Source organism: Sorex fumeus, unplaced genomic scaffold, assembly GCF_029834395.1.
Source record: "Sorex fumeus unplaced genomic scaffold, SorFum_2.1 ptg000007l, whole genome shotgun sequence".
Classification (NCBI taxonomy): domain Eukaryota; kingdom Metazoa; phylum Chordata; class Mammalia; order Eulipotyphla; family Soricidae; genus Sorex; species Sorex fumeus.
In genome coordinates, this window is record NW_026606064.1 from 24,096,226 (window position 1) to 24,116,455 (window position 20,230).

Consider the following 20,230-nt stretch of genomic DNA (forward strand, 5'->3'; position numbering starts at 1 on the left):
AAGGCAAAGAATATTATTTTTATTAATTATTTACAATATGTATCCTTATGAGCCACATGCATACATGTAACAAGTTAAATTATACAATACAGTGTGAGTTAAAATTATTAAAATGTTTAATAGAAAATTAGATACTATTTTTAAATACTTTATTCAGTTTAATACCATAAAGTATTGCTGTTGGTAAGAGATTTATATGTGAGATTAATAATAAGAATGTACGTGTTATTTTGACTTTAAGGCCTTTATCAATAGTTCAATCAAAATGCTGATGGGTGTAGAAATTGTTACTTATTTTCATATACATTTTACCTGTTTATGACCATTTCAGTTTTTACTGATTAAATATTTTTAGTGAATAGGGTATTTAAGGACATAAATGTGTTCAGTTTTTAAAAATCAAGGTAATATTAATTAAAATGACTGATGAACAGAGCTGTGGGAGTGTGTAGTCTTAATATCTGAGCCCTGAAATGGTTAACATTAATACTGGATGACTTATTTTTTAAAATCAGGACTTCCTTGTTAAATTTTTTATTTAGAAAATTGGGATTTAATTATTTGGTATAAAATTATGTATTAATTGAGATTTTTAAGGCATTGTATTTCAACTTAAAACTTTATAGGGACTTTGTTTAGAGGTGTTAATTGTTTTAATATTCTTCTCTTACACAGTCCAGAATAAACTGAGAGAAAATGAAGTGAAATTATCCCATCAGTCACCCAAACAGTATGCAACATAACTGCCAAGACTAGAAAAGATAATTAGTGTTGTCAGTATTATGATTCCAGAGTACTTACTTTTAAAATATTTATTCATAGAACTTGATTTCATCATATGTCCTTTTACTTAGAAGCATTATACTTAAAAAATAGGAAAAACCCTCATCTCAGTACTTTTGAAAATCTTTACTAGATATATAGGTGACTAACTTTTTTGAAATTATAGGAATAATTAAAATATATTTTTCCTTTAGCATGATATAGTGATTTACTTGTAGCCTCTGTTTACATATAGTACACATTATTCTTCTCTGTATCAGACCTTTTTAGAAATATCAGTAAATGTAACAAACTTACATAGAGTCCTTTGGTCAAACCTACAGAGCAAACTTGTTATTCTTAATGTATCTTGGTTTAATTGGTTCTAAGGTATTGTTTAGAAAATGTATTCATTTGTAGCTATACTGTAGTAATAAATGTGAAAGTTTTAGCAGTATTTCTACAGGGCTTTATACAGTAGCACTTTTTCTCTTCCTCTGCATTTTTACTCTTTGAAAAGCTTTTAAATAGTTATACTATCATATAAAATATGTCTATGAAATAAATGACTAAAATATTTTCTTATTCTCATTACTACTTATATTTTAATTGGGAAATAGCTGATTCATGTGTAATTTCGTGTGTATTTTGCTGGATGGTCTAGTGTGGGGAGCAATTTTCTATGATAGTCAACAGTATTATTTAATTTTTTAAGTATTACTTTATTTTTGTGTTTTTCATTTTAAAATGAAAGTTATCACAAATCTTTTATTAAACATGGTCACAGTTTTTCTTTCTTCCTTATCTATTTGCTAAGTAACTCTTGAGATACTTTTACTCTCCATTATAAGCCTATTTTATTTAGAAATGGCAGTTTCCTTCTGAAAATCCCAAATATGCTAATCTTAAATTAAAATCATTTTACATATATAAGCTCATTTCAGTTATACTCTTTATTGAATCATTCTAAGTGTCTTGAATTTCATGCCGTAGTGGAACATGAGAAATTTCCCTCAGCTTTACTAGCTAACCTGTTGGTTTAATTTATTGTATAGGTGGCTCAAGATGATGTTAAGAATTAAGGGACTATTTCTGGAAATAAGAGAAAGGGATATAGGGGGAGAAAAATGAGCAGAAACAAAAAAAAATGAATGTTAGGTATAACAAAAGAGCAAGATGACCATAACAATTTTTAATCATTTAAGTGTTAAACTATTTTTCCTATTGGTAATTTTGAAACAATGTTCATTTGTAATCATTTACGAGTTAATAAACTTTTTTTTCTATTTGATAATTTTGAAGCTTAATGTTTCTCTAAAGATCCATACTTCATAAAATGTAGACTTGCATAGAGACAGCTGTGTGTGGTAATGCTAAATGATATTTCTTTCCTTTGAATGAATATCCTTCAACTTTTGCTTGTACAACTTGTATATTGTTTAGAAATAGATGGATCATATAGCCTTTAGAGGATTACTGGTGGATGAATGGGGTGGTTTTGGTATTTCATTGCCAGGAAGCTGGTACTTTGGTGTATTAAAAGTATAGTACTGATGTTTTATAAACATAAAATTTATTTTTGGATATTATAGAAAACATTCATTTTAAAAAATGAGATTATCTTGGCGTTCACATTCAGATTAAAAGTAACAAGTGGTTACATTTTGTCATTTCTGAAAATAAAGAGTAGATCTCAGTGGTCTCAAATGACAGTACAAAGTTCTTTACTGGACTTCTTTCCTGGGAGTTTATTTAAACTATAGATTCTACAGCCTTGCTCCCATTTACATTAATTAGTAAATGGTGGAAGTCTGGAAATTTGTATATTAAATGAGGTTTATTTGGATTATTTTTGATGCTGTAGTCAGATAAAGGCAGTTTACATTTTTTGTTTTTGAATCTTCAAGTAATGGCAATTTTATTTTCTTTAGGATTGGATGGTTTACATTATATCTTCATAGATTATGGAAGTCTGAACTCCTTAAATTTTCAGTCTAAAGAATAACAAAAAAGTACATTCTGCGCAAGTCTTACAGCAGATTTAGTATCATAGGTTTGAACAATTTGTAAACAGTTCCAAGGGTGATTTTGATAAAACCAGAATTTACATTACTTTGATGAAGAGGCTGCTGTATAAGAGTGAATTATTTAGCTATTGAACAGGGTACTATACGACCACTCAGCATCTTGTGTAATGGGTTTTTATTCTCTGCTTGTCACAGTTACTTGTATTCAGGGTCGAAAATCTTTCAGTAATGTTATATAATTTTCATTACAAGGGGAAAATTATTTTATAGGTATTTTTGAATTTGAGAAATCACAGAAGTCTTAGGAATGTCATTAAGTCTACAGTTGTTTCTCATCCAAGTAAAGGTAAGTTTAGCTGTCTTAAAGTGTTAAGATTTCACTTCTGTTTCACATTTCTTCTCATTGTTTTTTATGAGTTCTTTTTTTTTAATGGTGGTGAGTTCATTAACACCCCCTATTATTGAAAACAGCAACAAAAAAAGAAACCAGTCACTTTTTTGCTTGGATGCTTATAGTTTAAAATGAGGAAGTTTCTGTAAACCAATAATCTCAGTTAACACAAATACTTAACACACACCACTTCACAACCCTGCCTCATTCCCCCTACCCACCCCCACCAACCCCCCAAAACAAAATGCTTTCTCTTTTCAAACACCTGAGCAATCAGTTGGATGTTTTCTTTGTGACTATATTTTATTTATTTTTTTTTTATAATTTATTTATTGAATCACTGTGGGAAAAGTTACAGAGCTTTCGGGTTTAGGTCTCAGTCATGTAGATACCGAACACATTTCCCTTTACCAATACTCATTTTTAACCCCGAACCCCAATAGACCCCCACCTCCCACCCCTCCCAATTCTTATGAGGCAGATGAGTTCTAGTTAATACTCTATCTACTTTGACTAGATAGATTATTTCGATAGAAGATGCACAATTATTGTTTAGAGTTTACGACCCCCCCTTCCCCCCCCCCCCCCATCAGACATGCTGAAACAGCGTTGTGAAATGATTTGCTTTCTACAACTTGGTTTAAGAATAAAATGATGGCCGCTATTGCGGCCGCGCGGTTTTGAATTTCTGCTATTTTACTTATTGACCCTGGAAGAATTTCTATTAAAAGTTAGCTAGTTAAGAGATTGATTTCTGTGCCCTGGAGTCGTGGCCGTGCCGGAGAGCCGCTCGTGGGGGGCAGCTGGCGACCTCGGTGGGGCGTGGGGGACGGCCCACAAAGCCCCCCTTCCCATGAGGTCCCCGCCGCTTCCCCGAGCCCGGCTCAAACCCGCTTTCCACAAGGCTCCCGCGCGGCCGCCATCTTTCTTTCCAGAGAGGAGCGGGCGGGCCGGTCAACGCCCTTCCCCCTCTGGGCAGGCTTGGTGGCGCGGATCAACACAAGTCCATTTGCTTTTCTGCTCCAAGCGGCTGGTTCTCTGTGCTAAGTCCTTGTGCCTCCGGGGCCGTGGCCGTGCCGGAGAGCCGCTCGTGGGGGGCAGCTGGCGACCTCGGTGGGGCGTGGGGGACGGCCCACAAAGCCCCCCTTCCCATGAGGTCCCCGCCGCTTCCCCGAGCCCGGCTCAAACCCGCTTTCCACAAGGCTCCCGTGCGGCCGCCATCTTTCTTTCCAGAGTGTGACTATATTTTAAAAATATCAATGTAAGGATAATTTGGTAGTCTCTTCTAAATTACAGTCTTATTGCTGCATCCCTATTCCCCAGAATTCCTAAGAATAGACAAATCTAGTTCTTTTCAGCTTCAAGAATTCATTTTACTCCAACTTTTTACCTATTTTTAATACTAGTCAAACTCTTTTTCATGAGTTTCTAACAATTTTCTTTCATTTTAATGAAGAGGCAATGTAGTCTGAACTGGTGGGTGTTAGACCAACTGCTTCATTTCAGTTCTTTATTTACTATATAATCATAGTGTGATTATGTTTCCTTAATTTCTTGATTTCTCAATTTCTCTATAAAATGAGACACTTAAGTTGTCATAGGGTGTTGTACTATTAACTGAGTTAATATATGTAATCAGAATTGTGCCCAGCACATAGTAAGAGATCATTTATCTCTTTGTCATTGTTAGTTTGGTTGGTATTTCAGGATTTTTTTTGTGTGCCTGTTGGACAAAGTCATTTTGAATACCTGCAGATAGTATATTCTAACTCTGTATTATATAAAGAGATCTTTATGTAGTGAAGAATTATTGGAAGTCATTACCAGTATTACCGATTAGGAATTTTATCATAAAAGATTTTATCATAAAGAATTTTGGGGGAAGATTATGGTTTTTAATCCAGTATTATGTGGTACAACTAGTTTTAAGCATCTGCTCATTTTATTCCCCTTTTATATTATTTGATAATGTACATAAGTTTCCCTCAACGAAATTGTTTCTCTACATTAATGACTCAGTTTTTAAAAATAGAAAGGTATGAATAAAGAATAAAACTCAATGCTCTTTCCTGGACTAAGTAAAAATTCTTTATTCCAGAACTTTTAAACTTTTTTTTACTGCACATGTGGATTTTGATGTTATATAGCAAACAGTAGTAAATATTCAGATGAGGATGACTGCTGAAGACTGGAAGTGGCCATCAGCCATCTTGAGAGAAATAAAATACTCCATCATGAATGTTGTTTAGCTTTTAATTCACCCTGGAGGACTTGATAAAAGATTGCTGTACAATATACTCTTAAAATATTTAATTACGTAAATCATGAGATTCACCCAAGAATTTTTGTTTTAAACTAATTTCCAGATGATACCCTTGCTTACGGGCTGGGAATCACACTCTTAATTTAGTGTGTTGGTATCCTATTATGTTTAATAAAATAATCCTGACCCTTAATAAAATACTACTTACTCTTGTTCTCAAAGTTAACCGTGTTTTCATCATCCCTAGGACCTGTGACAAGGTATAAGCTATGGGCAGTTTACAGTTAAGAACAGTATTGCTTGCTCCTCGATACATTTAGAACGCTAAATGAGATTATAAGGATTTTTTTTTTTGTAAAACCAGTGTAAAGCAATGTGGTAGAAGAGTCAGCCAGAGAAGATACCTCAGTGCATTATAAGCTCCTACCTTATTAGCACAGTCCTGAGAACTCAAACTTTGGTACCATGTGCTTGCACAAGTTTAATCCTTGACATCCCAATTCTTTGGGATACTGGAAGAAGGCAGGGAGGGGCCAAAGGGAGATGTGAACATAGAGGAAGGGTCAGGGAGATAGCACTGTTGGTGTTGAAGTTGGTTGAAGTAAGCTAAAGAATGTTAGCTGCTTCCAGAAACTAGAGAACATAAGGAAAGAAACTCTCTGAGGTCCATGTTGGAATACTGACCTACAATGTAATGAGGTTACATTGAGGTAATAACAATGGAATACTAATGTATCTGTGATTGCTTCTCTCTTTACCAGTTTGCCTTATGTTGATAATTCTTAATTGCTCATGACCCAAACTCATGAGATTGAGAAAATAAAAACCCATTCAAGAACTTTATTTTTTTAACCACCAAACTTTCAAAAATATCAGACAATATCTCAATACCCTTTTTTTCCTCATCATATCAAATGAAGCATCCAAACTTCTGTTAAAAGCTAAACTTGCCTGCTTCTGTTTGGTTCCATCCCCTCTTTGTTTTGTTTCATACATTTAGCTGTATAAACTTGTATTTTGTTACTTTTAAATTAGCTTATAAAATACTATATACAAGACAAATGCTTACAGTACATGCATGTATATGTACTGTCACTGTCACTGTCCTCCCGTTGTTCATCGATTTGCTCAAGCAGACCCAGTAACGTCTCTATTTTGAGACTCGTTGTTACTGTGTTTGGCATATTGAATACGTCACGGGTAGCTTGCCAGGCTTTGCCGTGTGGGTAAGATACTCTCGGTATTTTGCCGGGCTCTCCAAGAGGGGCAGAGGAGGCTGGCTGCATGCAAGGCAAATGCCCCACCGCTGTGTTATCGCTCACATGCGACAGACATCTATAATGTTTATCTACGTATATTATACCTGTGAAATAACTATTTAGGCTCAGATTATCCAGCCCCTTGGTAAGGTACTTTTCTGACCATATGTCATCATTGTTTATTTTTGTTTCTGCTGACCTTCCTAAAAAAAAAAAAAGTAAATGAAATAATGCAGTGTAAATTCTTTAAGTATTTCTCTTTTTTTCTTTATCATGTCAGTGGGATTCATTCATTTTGTTTCATGGAATGGAGTAATATTTTATTCCTTCTTCAGTGTTGTATAGTTTGGTATAATTGGTATAAATTCACCACCATTTATCTCTTCTTCTGATAATTGATATTTATGTTTTAATGTTGGATATTATAATTAAAGCTGCAATGAAAGTTTTTATATTAGTATCTTGAGGGAATGTAAGTATGTTTTTTGCATATGTGTCTAGGAGCAATATTGTTGAAGCAAAGTGTACATGAGTAGTTGTGTGAATTTACCCTTTAACAGTGAATTCAGGTTCCAGCTGTCCCCTACATTTATAACTCTTTGTTTGTTTTGAATGAAAGGCATTGTGGTGGTTTTGTGGTATTATCTCATTGTGGTTGATGATAAATGATGACATTTTTATTAAGCTTGTTGGTTGGATATTCTCTTTTGTGAAATTTCCAATTTCTTTGTTTTGATTTCATTTGTATTTGCTTTTATTTTATTATCTGACTAGGTGGTGCACTCCCAAGTGTTGTTCAGGGGGGCCTGGGGAAGCAGGGTTTCTTGAGCCCTGCAGTACCAGAGATTAATCACATTCATAGAGATGTTTGGGGATCCACATAATTTTGGGAATCAAAAAAGCATTGACTACATGCAAAGTATGCACCTTAATCCCTGAACTTTCAGGTTCCTAGGTTGTCTTTTTGTTATTGATTTTTGGAATGCATTATATATTCTATATATGTTTTTCATAGCTATTACATATGTCTCAAGCATTGCTATCTTCACTGTTGCTATATTTATTTTCGTTGATGTTATCTGTGTTCTAAAGTTATACATCTTAAATTCTAGGTTTTTTTTGTTTTGTGGGGGGGAGTACGGGGGGTGGCACACCTGGTTTACTTCTGGCCCTGTGCTCAAGGATCACTCCTGGCAGAGCTCTGAGGACAATATGTGGTACAGGAATGAACGGGGTTGGCTATGTGCAAGGCAAGCACCTACTTGCTGTACAATCACTCTGGCCCCTAAACTTTCCTAAACCCTTCTAGCATTAAAACAGTTAAATGTCAAGTTCATTCTGGGAGTTACCTGTCTTAATCTCTTTCCCTCATTTTATGCTTTTTTTTTTTAAATATCTTACAGCTTCTAAGTGGAGTTTCCTTTTATAGGTGACCTTTTAGTATTTCTTGAAGAGTTGGTTTAGTGACAATGAGTGTCTTTAGTGATTATTTCTGTGAAAATGTGTTGTTTTTTTTTAATCAAGATCCACATCTGAGTTATAATATGGGAGGATGGAGGATTCTTGTTGGAGGTTCTATTCATTACCATTACCTTTTAGCCTATAGAGTTTATTTGAAAAATCTGATATGAGTCTATAAGTCTTATGGAGATTCTTTTATGTCTGAGTTTTGGCATATGTTTGGTGCTTTTAGATGTTTTTCTACGTCGGTTCTTGCCATTTTAGTACAATGAGTATTGATGTTCTTCTGATTGGGTTTATGTGTTTGGAGCTCTTTGAGCTCAAGCTCAAGGTATGTTTTCTGTTACAGATTGGAGGAGATTCTCAGCTCTTATTTATTTCACCATCAATGCCTTTCCTTTCCTTCTTTCCTTCTGGAACTCCTATGACATGAATGTTGTTCCTTTCATTGCAATCAAATTAAACTTACATTTCCCCTCATATTTAAAATTATTTTTTTCTCGTACTTTTTTTATTTCCTCAAGATCACTGATGAGTTTTTACTACATCCATTTTACTGCCAAGCCAACTGTTGTGTATTTTTAACTTAATCATACTCTTTAAATCACTCATTTGCTTGGAGATTTTTTATTATTTCCCTCTAAATTTTCTTTGAGAAGCTGGGGAATAAATGCAAAGGGTCTAAGCATAGGCTTTGCATGTGAGAGGCCTGTGGCTGATCACTGGCACCACCGAGTTCTTGAAGCACTGAATTGGATGTAGCCCAATCATGCAGATGCAGGGTTGTGCGCCCCCCTCCCCCACCCCCACCGCCCCCAGTGCAGCAGGTAAAAATACTTGAAGACAAAAAAAACCTTTTTTCTTGTGTTATCTGTGGTCCCTTGCACTGATTCTTTACTTCATGAACAATAGCATTATTGTTGTAAGTCATTCTTAGGGAGTCTAGAAAGTTATGCATTCGAAGACCTATCTAGGTCCCATCCATTCACTGATGGGTGATTCCTTTACTGCTTCACTAATTTGGTGCTATGTGGGTTCTGAGGTAGGGATCTGAGTGTGAGCTGCCCTAAGTGACAGTATCTCAGACTTGCAAAATCAAGCTGATCTCTGTGGTTTTGAGTTGTGTGAACCTGGAAGTTGGCTGGAGATTTGTACTCAAGTAGTGTCTTATAGCTGGTGTGGTGCTAAATTCTGTATTGTCAAAGTCCAACTGGCTTGAGCAGTGATTGGGGAATTTGTCACCTGCTTTCTATGGCAGCTGATCAGCAGACTGATCATAGCTATTGTGAAGTTGATTTGTATTTGTAACCCCTGGCTACAGTTACAGAGCCAAAGCTCAGCCAACTTGGGTAGCAACTATGGTGTGATACTGTAGTTGTTTGGATAAGCCTGTATCCCCAAATTTGAGTGAGACTTTGCTATTGCTAGATAAGCAATATCTCGGGTCCCTATCATCAGTCGTCTTTGGAGAAATGTCTGTTCAATACTTCTTCCCATTTTCTTTTTCTTTCTTTTTTTATTTTTTATTTTTTGCCTTTTGGGTCACACCCAGCACAGCTCAGGTGTCACTCCTGGCTCTGCACTCAGGAAGTACTCCTGGTGGTGCTTGGGGGACCATATGGGATGCCAGGGATCGAACCCGGATCGGCTGTGTGCAAGGCAAACGCCCTACCCGCTGTGCTGTCGCTCCAGCCCCCATTTTCTTGATGATAATTGTTTTTGTTGTTTTGTGAGTGCCTTATGTATCATGGATATTACTATTCAAATGTTTTCTCCCATTCAGTAGGATGTCTTTTTGTTCTAGTAATAATTTCTATAGCAAGGTTGAAGCATTTTAGTTTAATACTATCCCATTTCTTTTTTTTTTAGGGTGCTAGAGATTGAATCTACTTTTTATTTTCGATTTTTTTTTGTGCTAAGGATTGAATTCAGAGCTTTATACATGCAGGCCGTACTGGAGAGATTTTACACAACTGATCCAGGTTCAATGCATCAAACTGCATGTTATCCCCTGAACACTGCCAGATGTAATCTTATTACTGAGCACACCGCCAGTAATAGCCCCAAGTATTGCTGGGTATGACCCAATCCCAGCCCCAAAGGTATAAATCTATCCCAATATCTATTTCTAAATTCTTTATTTTGTTAATTTTATTTTCTTTGTCAGTAGAGTAGAATGCCTGAATCTTTATATGGTTCTTTATGCTGTTTCATAACATTCATGTATTCATTAATAGCTTATGACTTAATATTACAATAGTTCTCAAAGTGCTTTGACATATACTGTTCAATTTGATTTTCAGAACAATGTTGTGAGTTACTGTCATTTCCATTTTATTACAGCCCAGAGAAATTGTTACTAATTGAAGATACAAGAGTTAATAAAAGAATAATTATAAAACTTGAATTTTTATACATTTAGGATAGCCTCCTTTATGCTCTAGGAACTCATCAGTATATAGCAATTATAATGCTTTGCATTAATAGCTTTCCTTAGTATCTGCCAATTAATACCAGACAGTAACCAAGGCATCAGAAGGATCAAACAAGTTTAACATCTACTAGTTATCTAATTCATATGTAAAACTGATTTTTTTTGGGGGGGGGGGGGAGATGCATGATGCTTACAGGTCAAACTTCCTTTTATATCTGGAGAACTCTATGGTCTTGGGGAATCAAAACATTAATTGGCATTCACATTTAAAACATCTTCCGTAGAAATTAAGAAAAAAAGATAATTTTTCTGTATTTAGAGCTATATTGATATAACATTGTGGATGATTGCTGCAAAAGTTTTTTTTTTCAATTTTCACTGAATCGCTATGAGATACAGTTATAAAGTTGTTCATGATTGGGTTTCAGTCATACAATGTTTCAATACCTGCCCTTTCACCAGTGCATATTTCCCAATACCAGTGTCCCCAGGTTTCCCTTCTGTCCCTCCTTACATTAAGGTTTGCAGTACAGATTTGTTCCTTTACTTACTTTCAAAACTCATCTCTTGTTCAGAGTGATTGTTTCCAACTATTATTGTCAATGTGGTTTCTTCCCTATCCTAAATGCCCTCCCATCTCACCACTCAGCTTCTAACCCTGGGCCAGTCCTCCTGGCCCTTATTTCTACTGTCCTTGGGTATTAATCTCATACTTTGGTTTTTTTCTTTTTTTAATATTCCATAAATGAGTGCAATCATTCTATGTCTGTCCCTCTCCCACTAACGCATTTCAGTAAGTATGTTTACTCTCCACGTCCATCCACTTATATGAGAATTTCATGGCTTAATTTTTCCTGATGGCTGAGTATTCCATTGTGTAGATGTACCATAGTTTCTTTATCCAGTCATCTGTTCTTTGGTACTCAGATTGTTTCCAGATCTTGCTATTGTGAATTGTGCTCCAATGAACATAGAAGTGCAGGTGACATTTCTGCTATATGTTTATGGGCCCCAGGATATATACCTAGAGTTGGTATTGCTGGGTTTTATAAAAGCTCAGTTTCTAGTTTTTGGAGCAAAAATTTTTCATAAATAGAGTATTTCATCAATGTTTATTAAATAGTGTAATTGTGAAACTTTTTGAAATTACCATCAGGCTAATGGTGGCAGAATCTGCAAGGAACTATGCTTCGTGGAACTCTGGGAAAAACCTTTCGACTTATTGGCTATACTATCCAGTATGGCTGTATAGCTCATTGTGCTTTTGAATACGTTGGTGGTATTGTCATGGTAAGTTATTATGTTCAAGATTTGTCGTTTTATTATAAAATTAGTAAAAGTTGAAATCTAAATTTTGGGATATAAAAATGTATTTGAGTTAGTACCAAAATAAAATATAAGAAAATAGTTTTATTTACAATTCTGCATTGTTTTTGATGGGCACAGAAAGTTCTGTTAGCAATCAATAATAGTACTTTTTAACATTTATCAAGTGCTGCTATTTGCTTGATATTTTTACATTAAAGAACCCATTTAATCTTTCATATGATATGAGGTACTTAATAGAAATTCATTATATATGTATATGGAAGCTGAAACTCAGAAGATATATGTAAATTACTCTAAGTCCCTCAGTAAATCAGAGACCTTGAATTTTAACAGATTTCTTAAATTTTCAAAATGCATTCTTTTTGAATTCTGGGTCTTAACTGCCATTAAAACCAATGATTATTTTGTCTGGTGTTAACATTTAAAATGTAAGGCTGCCCTCCTATGAATGTTTTTTTCTTAATATTACATGATGAATTTATCAAACATGCCTTTATTAACCTTTGAACATGTATATGAAATAATAAGTGATTTAATGATTAGTGTAGTGACTTTTGAATTTCTTTTTCTTTTTTGGGCCATACCTCGCTGTTCTCAGGGATCACTCGGAGCAGATTTCAGGGGGACCATATGTGATCCCTTGGATACAAGTGAGATTAGCCATATCCAAGGCAAATGCCTCACCTGCTACCAGGCATTGAGTTGAGCGGTGGTGGTATTTATAAAAAAAAATCAGATTTACTCTAACAAGTTGATAATTGTGTAACCACACGTTGTGCAGCAGTAATACAAATAAATATATTTAATTGAAATTCCTTCTTAAGTTCTTTTAAATTTATATGAGTCTTCCAGTAGCTACTAAGGTAGCAAATATAAATTTTCCTTGTGTTACCTGTGTTTCTGTCCAAGTAGAAAGATCTGAGTAGAAATTTAAATCTTAATAGAGTAAATGAAAATTGTATTTATATTTTTAAGCTGGCAGAGATCAATTAGTATAGTTTTGAGGTATAAATGATATTCTGGTATGAAAAGTCTAACAGTGTATGCCATTACACCAGCATTTTTCTGTAGAAAAGCAAGTTATAGTTACACAAATGATTAAGTATCTTTGCAAAAAAAGGGCTAGGCATTGAGAAAGTCTGGTAACAATAAATTACTATTGTGGGTACGGGGTACTTTACAATTACAATTGATTTATTAAATAGTTTTGGGGCAACTTTATGTCAGAGCACAGTTCTTTAGTCTTTGTTATTACATAACTGGGGATAAGAGACATGGTTCTTGCTTGTATGATCCTACATTCTACAGACTGCCGATATTTGGAAAAATGTCTTTTTACTCATAATGCATTCCCAGTAAACTATTCGTAATATATTTTTTTTTCTTTGTCACTTGATGGAGTTGAAAATATCTGGGAATTGCAATCTGGGAGCAGTTAGGAGCAGCCTTCAGGATTAAAGAATATTTGCTTAATTCTTTTAAGCCTGCTCATATATATTGCTTATGTTAAACTTTAAAATGTTTTGTGCACATATTACAAATTACCTCTCTTTTTAGTGTTCTGGACCATCAATGGAGCCTACCATTCAAAATTCAGATGTTGTCTTTGCAGAAAATCTTAGTCGACATTTTTATGGTATCCAAAGGTAAATTTTTTTCTATGATGAAAACTTAAATAACAGTTGCTTTTTCTTTTCTTAATTTTTTTTTAGCACTGTAGCTCTGTCCTCCCATTGTTCATTGATTTGCTCGAGCAGGCACCAGTAAAGTCTCCGTTGTGAGACTTGTTGGGCTGGAGTGATAGCACAGCAGGTAGGGCATTAGCCTTGAATGCGCTGACCCAGGTTCGATTCCTCCGACCCTCTCGGAGAGCCCCGCAAGCTACCGAGAGTATCCTGCCTGCACGGCAAAGCCTGGCAAGGTACCTTGATGTATTCGATATGCCAAAAACAGTAACAAATGTCACAATGGAGACATTACTGGTGCCCACTCGAACAAATCGATGAACAATGGGAGGACAGTGCTATAGTGCTCCAATTTTCTTAACTTTATATTTAAAAAATACATTGTAAATATCTATATTAATGATCACCTATATTAAATTTTGGATTTAACATTTTCTCTGTATCAGTTGTTTGAAGTATATTTCTGAGCAGGATATTTTTGGGGCTTTATGTCCCTTATATCATTGTCCCAAATAAATAGCTGACCCATTTATATTGTACATTTAAACCTGTTACTTTTTTTTGAGGAGCTGGGGCCAATGGTCCTAGAATATATTGTCAAGATCTAAGGAATTAGGATCTATATTACATACCCAAATCAGGGATTTGGTTTTTGTGTATTTTGTTTTTTATAGACCTCACAAGTTGTTCTCAGGCAACCATTTCATCAATATTTAGGAAAGCAGGTTGAGAGTTTAGTGCTTGGGCCTGGTAGTGGCAGGACCTTTGGGGATCTAGTCCAATTTGGTTGCATGCATTCAAGGCATGTTCTCTTACCACTGTGTCTCAATGCCCTGGAAATAGAAGGAGGGGAGCTAATTTTTTAAAATAATTTTATATGAGACACAGATAGTACAGTAGGTAGTGCTTGCCTTCAAATAACCAACCTGGGTTTAATCCCCAACACTGCGTATAGTTCCCCCAATCCCTGTCAGGGGTGATTCCTGAGTACTGCTGGGTGTTACCCTCAAAACCAAAATAAAAAATAAAAAAATAAAAATATTTTACATCAATAAAAAATTGTATTTGTATTGAGGGTGGTCTTATTCACTATAAGCATTTATTACAGTCTTTGATATAGCACTGTTTATGTCGGGAACCAAGAATCTTATTTATTATGATTTTTCTCATTAATGAGGTTAATTAATTAATTAAGAGGAATCTAAACTTCACAGTTTTCTGGTTTTTTTAATGAATAGCTCAATATTGTCTTTTAAGCTACTCTGCATTCAAATAAAATGCTGAGTGTAGCATTTAGATGAATTTCAATGGCTATATTCAGCAAATTAAGGTCTTATTTTATTTATAGTCTATCAGGAATTTCCTTAGGTTGCAGGATTCCTCAACATTTGGCATATATGAGACATACCAGAGTCACTTTACAATGAAGGTAGTTAATAATCTCTACTTCAAAATATTTATATTCTGAGTTTTTTTTCTTTTATCTCTTTAGTACAGAATTCTGATCCTTGTCAAGAGGTTTTTTTAAGCTTCCTGTTTCTAAAACTATCAGAGAATAAATATCTTGCAATTTAGGCAAAATGAACATCTAGGTCTCTTTTCAGTAAGATGCACAGAACACTTGAGGAAAATTCAGACTTGTTACTTTGTCTTAATTTTGTATGTGGGGGGGGGGGGGGGTTGGGGTTCTCAAGCATTGTTTCAGAGGCCTGGGGCCCCATCCTGGTAATCTTGTTAAAGCTGGCTGGCATTTCAATGGCTATAGAATATACTAATAGCTTTTCTAAACATTACTTTCCTTGGGGTTACAGTGATAGGGGCCACAGCAGATAGGGCATTTTCCTTGTACAGAGCCAACCTGGTTTCGATCCCTGGCATCTAATACCTGAACAGCGCCAAGTATAACCTAAATAGCCAAAAAACAAATAAAAATTACATTCCTTGAATTTTGAAACCACTAAGGTTGCTCACAAAGTTTCCCGAAGCTGCTATGGAATGTGTGAAAATGTTGAAAGGCTTAGACTATGAGGAGATAAAGTATATGACCTTATTTATGTTTTCTTATGAAAGTATTTCAAGATTGCTATGCATATGTTTATACTTAGGAAATAAGTGATACTTTGATTTTTTTTTTCTCCCTCAGAGGTGACATTGTGATTGCAAAAAGTCCAAATGACCCAAAAGCTAATATTTGTAAAAGAGTAATTGGTTTGGAAGGAGACAAAGTCCTCACAAATAGTCCATCAGATTTCTTTAAAAGCCATAGTTATGTAAGTAACATTTCAATTATTTTGTATTCCTGGTTGATTAATATTAACTGACCACATGTCAAAAATAGCTTTTTCAAAGTTTGCCTATACAGTAAAATACTGCATTTGTAAAGTTAGATGTTTATTATCAGCAGCAGTTTGACTACTCTATTTTATGCACTTTATTTCCCTTTAGAAATTTATATGAATGCTTCATTAATCAAACAAAATTGATCAATGGGTGCTAGCTATATTGTATAAAAGCTTTAGGAAAAATGGTATAGTAATATAGACTCAAAGTGCATCTCCCCTGGAATTTATTACAAAGAGAAAAATAGAACTTTTTTCCAGATGTAAGGTTTAGTAGAGACCTAGCAGACAGCCCCTTTGCTGAGATTAGATTAACTTATCCAATAATTAGGCTTGCTAGCATATTGTAATTCTTGAATTCAGCATTGAGCAGTTCATCACTTCTTGTGGCATTCTTGCAAAAGAAACTCTAATATTTAATAGTTCAATCGTGAGAAAACCAGACAGATCCTAATTGAGGATCATTTGCAGCATGGTTGACTGTTGGAGTTCTCCCTGACACCCTTTCACCACTAGAAGTCGCTGGGCCTGTAGGGAGTGCCCTGGGTCCTGACTTCTCTTAGAACCCGGCTGTTTCTAGGGGGACCTGACATTTCTAAGAATAACATAGATTAATTGACTTTGAGCTACCAATGGTTTGATACATGGGAAACAGACATCTTTGGATGTCAGCTATACTTCAACCTGGGCTGTGCCGGAGAGCATCAAGGACAGTGCTCCAGCAGCTTCTGCCTAGTCTTAATAATACCCTACCTCTCTTTACCACCTGCTGGTTAGTGCATGTAGGCACATTCTCTCAGCCTCTGTTTAACCATTGCTTTTCCTAATAAACTTTGTCATATGACTACAGTCTATGGTCTGTGTGGGTGACTGTGTCTCTGCCATTGTACGCACATGAGTCTTTGTGCATCTGTTGTCCTAGACTGACGGCCCATATCCTCATTCTCAGGTTCCTTGTACAACTGAGATAACTACAGTTAACCACTGCTGTTCAAAAATGTCAGGGTCAACAGTAGTGGGGGCAAAAGGCAGTTAGATCAGAGAAGGGACCAGTATGACAGTAATAGTTGAAAATGATCATTTTGGATAGGAACAAGTGTTGCTGTATCAGTACATGTATCACAAACCATAAGACCCGAAACAGGAAAGAGAGAGAAAGAAAGAGGGAGAAGAGAGAGAGACAGAGAAGAGAGACAGAAGGGGGTAGAGAAAGAGGGGGAGAGAGAGAAAGAGAGAGAGAGAGAAAATTGGCTGCCATAGAGGCAGGTGTATGTGTGGCGTGCAGTGGGAGGGAAACTGGGGATATTGATGGTGGAAAATGTACTCTGGTGAAGGGATGGGTGTTGGAACACTATATAACTAACTCAATCATGAACAACTTTGTAACACCTCACTGTGATTGAATTTTAAAATAATAACAATAAAATAAAAGAAAAATATTTGGTCATAAAAGCATAAGAAAAAGCTAAGAAGTTATTTATATACATTGGAGGAGAAAAAGAAGTAACAACCAAATGTAGTCTAGACTCCTTATTTAGAAGGGTTTTCAGTGGAAACCAGCAGTTTTCTTACTCATTTCCAGCTTTATCTCTGTTTAGTAGATTTTCTGGTGAAAAATGAGCTTTCTTCCACCTTGCTGTATTTTGAATTTTCCCAAGTGTTTCTTATCTCCAGTCTTGCCTGTTAACTTATTTAGATACGGATTTTAAAAATCTACAGAACAAAATTTTTTTGTGGAGTGTTGGAGGTTGGGCACGCCTGTCGATGCTCAGGGCTATTCCTGATTGTGCACTCAAATAATTCCTGGCAGTGCTCAGGGAACCATGTGGGATGCTGGGGATGAACCTGGCTCAGCCATGTGCAAGGCCTTACCTACTATACTATCATTCCTGTCCCCAGAGCAGAAGTTTTACAATAGGCCAGAACCCAAGAATAAATTTGTACTGGTTAGAATGGACTTGTAGGAGGTGGTTACTACCCAGTGTCAGTATAGCTCTGGTCAAGTTATCAGTTATGAATATAAGCATAGTAATATTTGTGAAGAGTTTTCATAAAAAGTACCTTGACATCATTAGTAATGCTGCTGTCTTTAATAAAGTTTGAGGGTTGTAACTCTTAAAATATAGATATATTTTTAATGGCCTTAGTAGAAAAATTGATAATCAAATAGATTAGTTTTTCAGTACTATTTTATATTTTAGAATTAAAAATTGTATATATCATTGGTGTAGTCAACTTCTTTATCCAGTTAGAAGAAAGTAGGATCTTTAGAACAGAAGAGTGAAGAGCAGGCATGATTTGTTAGCTCCTTTTTTCAATCACATGATGGCTATCACAGCTTATGAAGAAGAGTGGCCTTTATTTACTTAGCCATATTCTTCTGATAGCACAGCGGTAGGGCGTTTGCCTTACAAGCGGCCAACATGGCCAACCCGAGTTCGATTCCTCCGCCCCTCTTGGAGAGCCCAGCAAGCTACCGAGAGTATCTCGCCCACACGGCAGAGCCTGGCAAGTACTCGTGACGTATTCGATATGCCAAACACAGTAACAAGTCTCATGATGGAGACGTTACTGGGCCTGCTCAAGCAAATCGATGAACAACGGGAGGACCGTGATCACTGTGATTTAATTTACACTCTTTAATTTTTGTCATTATTAAATTACCTATGCATCTGTCAACTGTCTCTACCTGTCTCTGTCCCCCATGCAGGCATATAATTTTTAAGTTGTTTTCATTATTGCTAATTTATTTTGAATTTTAACAATCTGATTGTTCTGTAAGTTTGATCAATAAAATGCTAAATTATTAATGTACGATCTACAATAGACTGATTCACCAGTGCAGATATTTTAAATCTTATCAGACTACTTATATTGCTACCTGAAGATGATGATGATGATGACGGTGGTGGTGGTGGTGGTGGTGGTGGTGATGATGATGATGATGATGATGATGATGATGATGATGTGGTTCCATATAACTATTTTTTTTTCTGATTCTGGAAGAATATCCAGAACATCAGATTTGACATGATGATTTTACCTTTGTGAGACATTTGAAATGAGGCCTTCTAGTCATGTCTAAGTTGCTTTAGCAACAAGAAATACTTGAGACTAGAAATAGTTTTCTCATAAGACAGAACAAATCAATTAATTATAGTCCACTCCCTACACAGTTAAACACCACATCATTGTTGTAGTTTCTATTTTATTTGGTGGGGTTATTAAGGGAGAAATAGCAAAACAAAAGGATTTAGATGAAATCTAAGTTTTCAGATAAAACAAAAATAAAACTATAATATGTAAATCTTTAAAAAATATTCTTGAGGGCTGGAGCAATAGCACAGCAGGTAGGCCTTGCATGCGGCCAACTCGGGTTCGATTCCCAGCATCCCAAGAGCTGGTTCTTTGAGATAATAAAGAAGATTGATAAACCACTAGCAAGACTCACAAAGAGAGAGAGAGAAAGAGAGAGAAAGAGAGAGAGAGATCCCTAATAAACTAAATCAGAAATGAAAAAGGGGGCATCACAACAGAAACCAAAGAAATTCAAAAGATCATCAGATTATTTTGAAAGTTTGTATGCCATGAAACAAGAGAACTTATAAGAAATGGATACATTCCTGGATTCCTATAACTTTCCAAGGCTGAGCCAAGAAGATTTGGAATATCTGAACAGACCTGTCACTATCAAAAAAATTGAAACAATAATGAAAAGTCTTCCCCAAAACAAAAGCCCAGGTCTAAATAGATTCACTAGCAAATTCTTCCAAAATTTAAAGAGGACTTATTGTCAGTCCTTTATAAGCTATTCCAGGAAATTGAAGAAACAGAAACTCTCCCAAACAGTTTCTATGAGGCACATATCATGCTATTACCAAAAGCAAACAGAAACACCACAAAGAAAGAAAATTAGAGGCCAATATCTCTGATAAACACAGATGTGAAGATCCTTAATAAGATATTTGCAAATAGAATCCAACAATTCATCAAAAAGATCATACACCATGAACAAGTGTGCTTCATCCCAGGGATGCAAGGATGATTTAACATTCAGAAGTCAAACAATATAACCCATCATATCAACAAAAGAAAAGATAAAAACCATATGATTATATCAGTAGATGTAGAGAAAGCATTTGACAAGATCCATCACCTGTTTATGATGAAAACTCTCAAGAACTTTCCTCAGTATTGTCAAAGCCATCTACCACAAGCCCACGGCAAGCATTATGCTTAGTGGGGAAAAACTCAGAGCCTTCCCTCTAAGATCAGGGACA

General features: G+C 35.6%; 1 protein-coding gene across 3 annotated transcripts in view; it reads left to right on the top strand.

Annotated features, from left to right (window-relative positions):
* Positions 1–20,230, top strand: part of IMMP1L (inner mitochondrial membrane peptidase subunit 1) — an 85,839-nt gene that overhangs the window by 38,859 nt on the left and 26,750 nt on the right. For 2 of the 3 annotated variants that reach the window (XM_056136270.1, XM_056136260.1), the window contains exons 3-5: positions 11,754–11,887; positions 13,484–13,572; positions 15,755–15,881. In XM_056136270.1, coding sequence (XP_055992245.1) covers positions 11,783–11,887; positions 13,484–13,572; positions 15,755–15,881 — 321 coding nt within the window. In that variant the 5' untranslated portion in view covers positions 11,754–11,782. Of the gene's footprint in view, positions 1–3,059; positions 3,136–11,753; positions 11,888–13,483; positions 13,573–15,754; positions 15,882–20,230 lie in introns of all 3 variants that reach the window. The other variant, XM_056136278.1, reaches the window with a different exon arrangement.